This window comes from Centruroides sculpturatus, unplaced genomic scaffold (genome assembly GCF_000671375.1).
Source record: "Centruroides sculpturatus isolate CEXI.00-Female unplaced genomic scaffold, Cexi_2.0 scaffold148, whole genome shotgun sequence".
Lineage (NCBI taxonomy): Eukaryota > Metazoa > Arthropoda > Arachnida > Scorpiones > Buthidae > Centruroides > Centruroides sculpturatus.
Window position 1 is genome coordinate 524,833 of NW_019384359.1, and position 12,348 is coordinate 537,180.

The 12,348-nt window shown below is 27.5% G+C and overlaps 1 protein-coding gene across 1 annotated transcript in view; it reads right to left on the reverse strand.

Annotated features, from left to right (window-relative positions):
* LOC111640315 (ubiquitin carboxyl-terminal hydrolase 19-like) overlaps positions 1 to 12,348 on the reverse strand; it is a 75,860-nt gene that overhangs the window by 15,694 nt on the left and 47,818 nt on the right. The window contains exons 19-20 of the mRNA XM_023386326.1: positions 7,413 to 7,455; positions 2,410 to 2,485 (exon numbers count right to left, since the gene is read on the reverse strand). Of these exons, the coding sequence (XP_023242094.1) occupies positions 2,410 to 2,485; positions 7,413 to 7,455 (119 nt within the window). The remainder of the gene's footprint in view (positions 1 to 2,409; positions 2,486 to 7,412; positions 7,456 to 12,348) is intronic.

Here is a 12,348-nt window from a genome sequence, read left to right on the forward strand (position 1 = left end):
ATAAAAGCTATTTTTTGATATTGTAAAGCACCATTATTTTTTTAAATTTTACATTGCGTATTTTTTTAACCTTCGTCTTTTTATCCAATTTACATATGGCATCAGTACAGCACTTTTTTTGTAAAACAATTTTTTGAATATTAATTAATTGAAATCAATTATTTTTGTACCATTCTATTAATCTAATACATGTTAATCTAATACATTTTATTTATAATATTTTCAACCAATTTTCATGAATTTTTACACTTAGGTTTTTGTTTATACAACCTTGATGTTTATTTCTTGATATTTCCACACTTTCTTTAAATTTTCTGTCATAAATTCGTTTTTCTTTATGTAAAATCTGTATATTTGATTGATCTATATTACAGTTATTGATTACGCAGTGATCGTGGAAGACAGAGGTCAGACGACTATATTTTAAATCAGATATGTGTTCTTTTACACGTGTTTTTAATGTTCTTTTAGTTTCACCTATATAAAAACTATTACTTTTACAAGTACAAAGTATTTTATAGACAACATTTTTAATTTCGTTCTTATTCTCTATTTTATTATTTGAACGTTGTTTCGCATTTAATCTAGATATTAAATTTTTATAATTTGGTGCAAGTTGTATATTATTTTTCCTAAGTTCTTTATTAATTTTTTCATACACATGTTTTATGTATGGAAAGCTTAAGTATTTAATTTTTTTCCTTTCTTCTTCTCTCTTGGGAGGAAAAGCAACACTATTATCGATGTTTTTTTCCCAATTGTTGATTAATCTTGTAGGGTATCCATTTAAACTGAATTTTCTGTGTAAGTCGTTAATATATTTTCTTTTCGTTTCTTGTTCGCTGGATCTGCTAAGTATATTCTTATATTCCATATAGAAAATGTTCTTTTTTATATGCAGAGGGATATTCGAACGATAATTCAATGTTTTATTGATCGAACATTGTTTTCGAAAAGGTTCAAGTATTAATTTGTTGTCTTTCCTTTTGATCATCATGTCGAGGTATGTTATGCTATTATCAGTTGTTTCTTTTTCTATAGTAAATTGGATTTCAGTATGAATATTATTTATTAATTTATCTATTTCGTCTGTTTTTATTTCAACTTCATTATATACTATTAGGATATCATCTATATACCTTCTATAGTAATGTATACCTAGAATGTCTTTTATTTTTGTGTCAATCTCGATCATTATCAATTCTGCTAGTTTTGGTCCTATAACCGACCCCATACTAATGCCGTCTTCTTGCGTGTAATATTTATTATTTATTTTAAAATAATTACTCTTATAGGCAAATTCAAGTAAATCTATAACATAAAGTTCGACATTCATTTTCTTTAACTGATTATTAATCATTTGCCATGTGATTGATGGATACATTTCAACTACATCAAGACTGGCCAGTTTAAACGTATTTTTTATCTGAACCTTTTTTAGATCTTGTAAAAATTCTTCTGTATTTTTAATAGAATAAATTGAGTTATCGTAACTTTTAAGTTTTTCTTTTAAATATTTTTCTAAGTTATACAATACAGTAAATTTGAAATCTACGATTGGTCGTACCTTTTCATTTTGTTTATGAGTTTTTAGTTGAATGTTTAGTCTAGGGGTTCTTTCGTTATCTTCAGATAATATAAATGCTTTTTCATTTTTTGTAACATCCCCTAGTTTTTGTAGTTTGTTAATTCGTTTTTTTAATTCTTCGTATATTATTTTTCTTGGATTTATCGGTAGTTCTCTGAAGTTTTTTCTATTTATGATTTCTAATTTTTTTAATATTATCCAGTCTTGGGTTACAACTACAATTTGTTTGGACTTATCTGCCCTGATTATATTAAGATTATTGTCATTTAAGTACTTGTACAATTTTTCTATTTCAGCGTTGTATTTGTAAAATAAATTCCACAAATTTCAATATTTAAATATCTTTTCATGTCTAATAGAGTTAATGGAATTCATTGTCAATAAAATTTTCAGTATATGATAAATGAACAATCATTCATAAATTGCATACACATATATTTCCTGAATGTTCAACTCTTAATATAATTTGATTAAATTATTTTTAAAACTAATTTATTAAGAAAAAGTTATTTTTAAATGGTATAACTTTTAATGAAATAAAAAAATATTAAACAAATTTTTGGCAAAAGCCTGATTTCTGCTTGTAATTCCTTCATCAATACCTTTTTAAAATGTAACTGAGCAAGCACCCAGTACGTTTTCAATCACTTAGTTCAAATAAATTTTCCTACATAAATCGTGAATTTATAATTTCGTTAATTTTAGATAATGCTACTGGTCATACAACGAAACCTAATGATTTGTCAAAATTCTTATTATTGTTTCACTAAATTTACAAAACAAAATATAATTTATATACTTTACAAGTAAAAGATAATTACCATGCTTCTTGTGGGGTAAGTACTTCTGGTTCAGTAAATAGTTGAAGGCATTGCCCTAAAGTCACTTCTGACTGCTCTGTAAAAATAATTTATTTAAAAAAAATTATGTTAATCTTTAGATATTAAAACTTTCAAGCTAAGCTATGATAAATCAATATTCTAATAGTATTATTTTGTTTTTGAATGTATTTATAAGACAAGATGATTATTATTATTATGTTGGGTTTAGTGAGTTATACTCGGTTGATACTGGTGGCTGTGTACTATGTCAAACCAGAGTCAAGGCATAGTAACCAAAATAAGACAAAAATTAAATAAGTGCGTCAGTGTGCGTCTGTATTCAGGAATTTTCTAACAATATGACTTTATTTATTATTATTATTATTATTTAGGTGTTGGTGAAGTGTATCTTAANATCAATGTTTAACACAAAGTAATACATAATAATTTGTAGGATTTCATAAATCAAAGCAATAAAAGTGCTTACCAGTACCAGAAAGACTTGTCAGTTCAGTAAATAGTTGAAGGCATTGCCCTAAAGTCACTTCTGACTGCTCTGTAAAAATAATTTATTTAAAAAAAATTATGTTAATCTTTAGATATTAAAACTTTCAAGCTAAGCTATGATAAATCAATATTCTAATAGTATTATTTTGTTTTTGAATGTATTTATAAGACAAGATGATTATTATTATTATGTTGGGTTTAGTGAGTTATACTCGGTTGATACTGGTGGCTGTGTACTATGTCAAACCAGAGTCAAGGCATAGTAACCAAAATAAGACAAAAATTAAATAAGTGCGTCAGTGTGCGTCTGTATTCAGGAATTTTCTAACAATATGACTTTATTTATTATTATTATTATTATTTAGGTGTTGGTGAAGTGTATCTTAAATGGTATATATACCAGTGCCTAGTCTACATGAGACCAAAGTCTCATAACTAAAGAAAATGTTTTGTTTATGTTTGTGTTTGCATCCGTATTTAATAATTTCCTCACTGTATGATATTGTTTAGTGTAAAGTCCTTCTGTAGTGTGATGTATATGCTGTTGTGAAGCCCTAATGTCACTAGACTTTGCTGTAGTGTATATGGTATGAAACCTGAATAAGAAAGGATTATTAGCATAATAAATATGTCATCCATTCTAAACAGAGGCTGTAGAATGGATGCATCTGAGCATTTACTCAATTTTCATTGTATGTCGTGTCCTTAGTTACAATTTGTATATATATATATATATATATATATTTTTCTGAACAGCACCAAAGAAGGGATGGAAACTTAAACCAACCCAAAATACATTTGTAGCTCAATTTTTGAAATAAAGCCATAATTTTATGACCAGAAACCTGTGAGATTGTCTACCAAGAAAAATTTTTTGGATTAAAACAACGCTATACATAGAAATTTCATTATACAATCTCTTTACACACCGGTGTTTAAATACAATAAAATAAAATACTCTTCAAACCTTTAACCAGAGTGGTTCTATTTTTAGACTTGCAAACGTTTTCGTCGCCCTCCTGGGCACTTCTTCAGGCTAAAACGAATGGGCCTTTAATATTCGAATCATTTGAAATCGTTCNGAGTGGTTCTATTTTTAGACTTGCAAACGTTTTCGTCGCCCTCCTGGGCACTTCTTCAGGCTAAAACGAATGGGCCTTTAATATTCGAATCATTTGAAATCGTTCCGAATTTGTGTTGCGCATGCTCCATCTTCATCCCTTTCAACGCTGCTATCTATCAAAATCTCTTCCGAATTCTATCGTTGTACTGTGCATGCTCCATGCTCATCTCTTTAAACGCTTTTATCCAGCAAAATCTGCCATGCTATCGATAGGGCCATTTTCTCTTTATAATTAATACAAGTGTCGTTTCTTCCCGCCTTAAATATCTCCATGGCTTCTAGCCATTTTAGTTGTTGTGGGTTGGAGTTGGTTTTAATGATTTTCGCCGCGCTCAGGTCCACCGTTATTTCCTGTTCTGAAGCGCATGTTGCCAGGGCCATTGTGTATCTACCGTGCTGTATATCTGACGTCATACCTTTTAGATAAACTTTTGATTAGTCAAAAGTTTATCTAAAAGGTATGACGTTTCCCAAAAAGCAGTTGATCAGGCAGGGCTACCGGTGATTATACCTGATCAAGAAAAAGAGAGGATACCTATAACGTATAATCCGATACTAAAATCGGTCTACAACATGATAGCCAAAAGAAGAGGCATAAATATAGCATAAAGAAGGTGTCAAACTGTCTTCAGGATACTAACTAATGGCAAAGACCGGCCAAACCCTGAAAGACTCCCAGGAGTATATGCAGTACCGCTAGAAGACAAAAGATGTGATAGACAACTGACATATATTGGTTCCACGAAGCGTTCATTAAAAGTGAGGTTAAAAGAACATGAGTCAGATATACAGCATGGTAGATACACAACGGCCCTGGCAACATATGCTTCAGAACAGGAAATAATGGTGGACCTGAGCACGGCGAAAATCATTAAAACCAACTCCAACCCACAACAACTAAAATGGCTAGAAGCCATGGAGATATTTAAGGCGGGAAGAAACGGCACTTGTATTAATTATAAAGAGGAAATGGCCCTATCGATAGCATGGCAGATTTTGCTGGATAAAAGCATTTAAAGAGATGAGTATGGAGCATGCACAGTACAACGATAGAATTCGGAAAAGATTTTGATAGATAGCAGCGTTGAAAGGGATGAAGATTGAGCATGCGCAACACAAATTCGGAACGATTTCAAATGATTCGAATATTAAAGGCCCATTCGTTTTAGCCTGAAGAAGTGCCCAGGAGGGGCGACAAAAACGTTTGCAAGTCTAAAAATAGAACCACTCCGGTTAAAGGTTTGAAGAGTATTTTAGAAATTTCGTTGTATATGTTTTGGATATTTCAAGTGTTTGGTACAGCTAGGTCTATGATGGTACTATATGTGATTTTGTTTTATTTGTTAAAAAATTGATTTGTCTGTGATTATATTAGATCATAGCACACATCTGAAATTTAAGAATGAACAATATTTGCACACAAATAAGGAGAACTGTATTAATCAATGTTTAACACAAAGTAATACATAATAATTTGTAGGATTTCATAAATCAAAGCAATAAAAGTGCTTACCAGTACCAGAAAGACTTGTCAGTATGAAATATGTCCATCTTTAACTGTAATATTGGTAAGCACTCTTCATCTATTTTCTATCTATGTTCAACTGCTATATATATATATATATATATCTTTTTCAACACTTACTTTTATTTCTTTTATATGTCAAATCCCATGGTTCAGTGATTTTTTCTAGCTATCACTGCTCTGCTAGCAAATGTATTCATCCTTAAGTTTTGGACATATTTGTATATTTTCAATGTGTTGTTATCATGATTATCTGAGGTTTATATTTGCAGTATGATTCTTAGGTGTGTATGATGTCCACTGATGTCCAAAATTAAATTAATAAATACTTTTTTGAATAGAACTCTAAAATTATTTAACAAATTTCATAAATTTTAATAAAGAATTTGGTAAAAAATTCTAAATTTTATGTTTGTTCACTTAATTTTGGACACCAGTGTAGTTTGTATTGTGTACAAGTTTTTGATATATATTCACTATTTGGTAAGTGTTTTTTAAAAATTTAACAAACATAACAAATAAATAAGTAATTTGGAAAGAAAGAATATTTCATTCTAGATAAAAAACTATTCATTTTAGTAAAACATTTGATTTTTCTGATTAATCAGAGAAATACATTTGTAAAACCTTGAACAATAGTTTATATCACATTTTCTCACTGTAGCTCTCTCTCTATATAAGGTCACTAAAATGGACAGCCATTTATTTGGTGGAAAAGATTAATACATTTCAGTAAAATCCTAATATTAAAATTATTACATAACAAATCATAATATAATTTAATGAAAAAAAATCTATCAATCTCCATTACACACTTTACAATAAAAACTGATTTATTAGACCAATGATAAAAAATATGTTATTGCTAGATAAATAATTTAATTTTAATTTTTGGGATTAATTTTTTGTAATTAATTAATTAAAATCCTTATTATTTTGATATGTAATATCTTTTGATAGTAATTTGAATTACATTTATTAATTAAATTAACTTAATTTATTAATAAATTATAAAAACATGTTTAATTTAATAATTAAATTTGTAAGTCAAAAAGCTTTTAATACATTTTTAATGAATAATTAATAAGTTTTTGAAATTTTCAGTCTATTTAAATGTTAAAAAATTCTAAATTTGTTATTAATTATTCTCTAGCTAAAAACAAACTTGTATCCTTCAATGATATACCAAATGCTTAATGATTTAAAACGTTAAAAAACATTCAAGGTTAAATAATTTTTTTTTCTATCTGAATTTTGGTTTGTATCTTTGATTTGATAAATAGTTTACAGTATATTCAAAACTATATTTTGACTAGTATTTACACTTTAAGAAATAATTCATTAATGTTTTTAACCTATTCAGTTTCAACAAAAGTATTTAGTTAAGTAACAAAATTATTGAATAAAATTTTTTTCTTTTAAGCAATAGTTTGAATTTTTTCCAACGTTTACATAATAAATCTGCAATTATTATTATTACCATTAGGTAAATTTTCAGTAGTATTTTTTTTTTCTTTATTTGTGACCATTCATTAAAGACCATATAAAAATATGGTCCATAATGAATGAGAGTAAAATTGCAAGCTGTTGTAATCAAAAAAGACTGAAAATATGTGTAAACTAAATCATTCAAATATTTATATAAAAAGATTATAATTCTATTACAGACACACTGATATTAATCATTTTAAAAGACACATAATTACTTTTTATTTTTACAAAATAAAACACAAATTTAACGTAAATTGTAATTAAAATAAAATTAATTAATAATTTCATATTTTAACATTATAATGTTTGTCATATTATAATTTACAATAATTTTTGAATTTAATATAAATGCCAAACCTGTTTTAACAAAATCTGTATCTTGATCATCGTAATCGTGTTCCTATAAATAGATTATGATAAATAATTATATTACATATTTTCAATAATTTTATATTAATTTAATTGAATTATAACTGACTAGATAAATTCATTTTTATATTAAAAAATATTTATTTATTTTATTTTTTAATTGTATTTTCTTCATTTTTGTAGAAGCAATAATATATTAAAAAAAATATAATATTAGTTTCTTCCTGTTAAATAAAAGTTTTACTGTCATTAATGCTCTCTCTCTCATTTTTTTTTTTTTATATTATTACAGATGTGTAGAGCATACGTCAACAGTGTGTACTGTACATCTAAATAAGAAATTTTATTTTATTTTCTTTTAAAAAACTGACACTGAATAGTCGATCATAAAGTATATTATTTTTACTTAGTTAAATTTTTAATTTGTTCTGTAAGATAATTTTTTTAAACTAACAATTAAATTTTACTTAATAACTGAGACACAAACTAATAAATTTTGCAATTACGACATGCTCGATAGCCAGACATATAATATTAATAGTTCATAAAATCTTGAGAGATAATCTTTTAAAAACTTTTGTAAAGTTACGTAATGTTATTAATTTTCAAATTTATTTATTTTAACTAAGTTTTTATATAAATTTAAACTTATATAAATTCCGTCATTAAAACATAATACAACAAAATATATTATTACATTTTTTAAATATGTTTTTGCTCAAGCAGATCAAATGTTTAACCAGGAATCAAGTTTAATATGAGAGAGATAATTCTGTGGCAATTTTGTACATTCTAAAGTGGAAAATTAGTCAGTCTAAATTTTCAAATTTAAAAATATCTTTGCTATTCTTTCGTTGTAAAATTTTTTAAAAATCTTTCAAATGATATGTGACCACGATAAATTAATTATTATAATTAATTAATTACACTGGAAATTTATTTTTGTCAAATTAGAATCAATTACTGAAATAATAACAATTTTAAACAAATTTCTAACAAAATTATACATGGCTCTTCTAATGTCCGATTAATTAATTAGAAGAATATCCAGACTATTAGTTTATTGAGGTGGAGCATTAGTGAAGCCTCTTCTTTTTACAGTATTGTGTTCATTCTCAAAATCTGTTCAATAAATTTTGATTAAACTTTTTGGATTCCTCATTGCAATTAATGGAAAATGGCAAAATGTAATAAAAATTGAAGGTCCGTGAATTTGTTTTCGAGATATAAGGTCATTTCATGAGTGTGTGTGACAAAGCAAAATCGCACAATGTCCCAAGGTTGCTAACATGTCTTCTATGTAGCTGATAGAATTGAGTTTATTCTCAAAATTTGATGGACCAATTTTGATAAAACTTTGCCATTTTCTATTGATTGCAATGAAGAATCTAGAAATGAAATAAATGTAAATATAGAAAACAGAGGACCATGATCTCATTTTTGATATAAAGTGGAGTCAAAGTGACAATGTCCATGCTCCTTGAGACACCTAATAGAATTTAGGGGTCAAATAAAAAAAAACAGCATTGTGTGCACCTTACAGAAAATAGACACAAAAAATGAACATAGCACAAGAACAAAGCAATTGGCATTGATTGCTTTTAGTTTTGGTTTTATTTGTATATAGCAATGTGACATGTGAGCAATCTGCTGAAGGTGAATACCTCTTGAGAGGTCTTTTATGAGAAACTAGCCCACTATTTAGGTATTACTAATGTGAAAAAAACTGGAAAACTCCATGTAGCCAACCTGTTGGCCAGGTACAAGGATATTTATACAAAAATCGCCAGGTACCACAACCACCAGGTACAAAGATTGCTTCTTTCTTTTCAGCTCTGCCTCAATTCTATTGCGATATGACAGTGTCACTCAATGTCCTAGTAATAAATTATACTGATCATACTAATTACACTGAATTATACTGATTATAATAAAGTTGTGAGCCTTTTGGAATACAATAAAATTACAGGAAACTGGTAGTCTGGATATTCAAATATTTTTTATCTCAAAAACTGCAAGAGAATTTTAGAAAAAAAATAATGCATATGTAAACTAAGTTATGTTATAAAACTTTTGAATCCAGTTCAAAAGTAATATAAGCAATAGAAATGCCATAATGATGTCATCGAGTGAGGCTGTCTTACAAGAATCGAAATTTTAGAGTTTGTGGGAATGTCCTTTAGTTTCGAGCAGTGAAGCTAGCTAAAAACTTTTTGCAGTTAAATGTGAATTAACTGCAAAACAGTATCATGAAGAACTAGTAGATGCTGAAGGCAATAATGATCTCTCATATTGAAGGGTTGCATGTGGTGCAAGTACTTTCAAAGTGGAAGATATAATATTGTAGATGAACAATGCAGCAGGCTTTTACTGACAAAATTTAACAACTTGTCAATTGTAGCCTTGAGATTGATCAGTAATAAAACTGTATAATGTAGCAGCAGAGACTAATCTTACTATCTAGGCAGTGCATTACATTCTTACAAAACTATTGCCTAAGAGAAAAGTTTGCTCATTGAAGAGTACCTAATGTCTTGATGAATGTTTGGTATACATGAGAGATTATTCTGAAAGACATTGATAAAGTGAGTCATCATTTTATTGCAATTAAATGTGATAATCCACAAAAATCCAGCATTAGTTTCTCAATATGATTCCTAATCTTTACAGATTTCTCATTTCTGACTGAAAGCCTATGTCATCACAACTTCCTGATATCGTATTTCTTTGTAGAAAAGGGCTGGCAGAATTATAATTTAATAAGAAGTAAAATACATCACAAATGGATATGAGTCCAATTTTGTTTGCCATGTCCAATCACCAGGCATAACTATTTCCATTGCAGAGACAACCTTTCTTTAGAGGCTATGCGTCTGCACAAATATGCAAAACAGTTTAAAATGTCTGCAGGTGACAATCCCTGGTGATTGGACATGGCAAGCAAATTTGGACTCGTATCCATTTGTGATGTATTTTACTTTTTATTAAATTCATGATATCACTGTAACAGGTCTATTGTAATATATTTGTTGAATTTGTGCCAAAAATTTTGTAATATAAAGCTCACCGAACTCTCATTTTTCACTTTCACAAATCATATTTTTGGAAAAAACTATTGCCATGACTTATCAAATGACTCCCATATAATAAAAATTTCTTACAATAGAATTGACATCTTTCATTAGGATTGTATTATCCAAGATGAGCTTCAGTTGAAAATTGTCCAAAATGGTAGCTGTTTCAATAATCCTTAATGAACTTTACAAAATTGACTTTCTATGTTAAAGAATCATGCAGAACTGATCTAGTGTCCACAATAAAGAATCCCTGTTCCAGAGTAATAACAATCAGAAATGAGAAGTGTCAGGAGTGGTATAGGTCACTTAACAAAATAAGCATTGAATTGGACAACTCAAGTAATAAAGTTCTGTTTTAACAATTAAAAATATGAAGAAGTTAACTGTTGGGTAGCATTTGAAAATTTAAATCAGGATGCCATTATTAGTGTTCATGACAAGAATTGATAATTATGATATCAAATATAACGAATATTACTAAATGTAACAAAGGTTCACCTTATACGCCTAAAAGGCCATTAACTTGGTTAAAACAAGCTTCCAAAAAACATGGCATTTATGAAAGAGAAAATAAAAAAACGAAAGGACAGTTGAAGTACTAAGGAAGAAATCACTAAGAAATTGTTTAAAAAATAATAATAATATGAAGTGATATAAAAAAATAGCAAATAAAGTTTTGAAACAAATAATAAAAGTACATACATCTATGTATCAAGGCCCTTCAATAATAATAACTGTGTGTGCATACTAAATACTTTTATACCTTAATCTAAGATTGCCTGACTTATTGACGGACAATGGAATCTCAAGCCAATTAACTTGCTCCAAGTAACAATGTAGAGGTAAAGAGTAAAGATTATCTAAACAGAAGAAACAATGAAAAGAAAATGAATGGAAAGAGGAAAATTTAAAAAACATTCTTAGCTTAATTTATGAACAATTAGCAGCTTTCAAATTCACTGTTAATAACTCATTGTCAAATTGCCCTACATTGGAAACAACAGATTTAGACACTAAAAAATAGCAGAGTATATATTATATGTTTTGATAATAAAATGCATTCTATTTAATCACAGTGATTATTTTTCTTAATATATTAATTGTTTATTTAAATAATATAATAATACATTAATAACTTGTTTAAATATTTATTAAAAATGTAATTATGTTGGTCAGTGGTACAGCAACAAATTTTGTACCTCTGACAGAAAGTAAAAAGCTCAATTTATTTTTCCAAAACTATATTTGATTATTTTTGATTTACTAACAAGGGAGGATTTTCTCATGTCAACCTTACATTTTAATAATAAAATATATATCAATTGAAAGAGGAAAGAAAATAAAAAGGTCCATATTTTTTCCCCTCTATCAAATGATATATACTGTATTTTATTAAAATGTAAGACTGGCATGAGAAAACCCTCCCTTGTAAATAAAATAAAATATTAGTACTTTCAATCAATTGGTACTAATGACAGGGCTATATTAGCCATACACCCTCATTATACCACTTACGTCATTTATGTTATACTAAAAGTCATATTTATAGATATAGCAACTTTTTTCTTTTTTAAAAAATTGCTCTGTTTGAATTTACAATCAAAAACATATCTGAAAATAAGCATCTTGGCTTCGAAAATATTAATGTAAAATAAAATTTATTAATGTGTTATAAACAATAATATTTTGTTATTATTATTATTAAAAGAAATTGTTATAACAGTATCAATTATAAATTTAAATGGAATAAATCTGCAAAATATCAAAAAAGCAATGAAATTTACTATTGACTAATGAGAACTAATGATCTTTTTATGATATATGTAAGAAGCACATAAAATTGATAC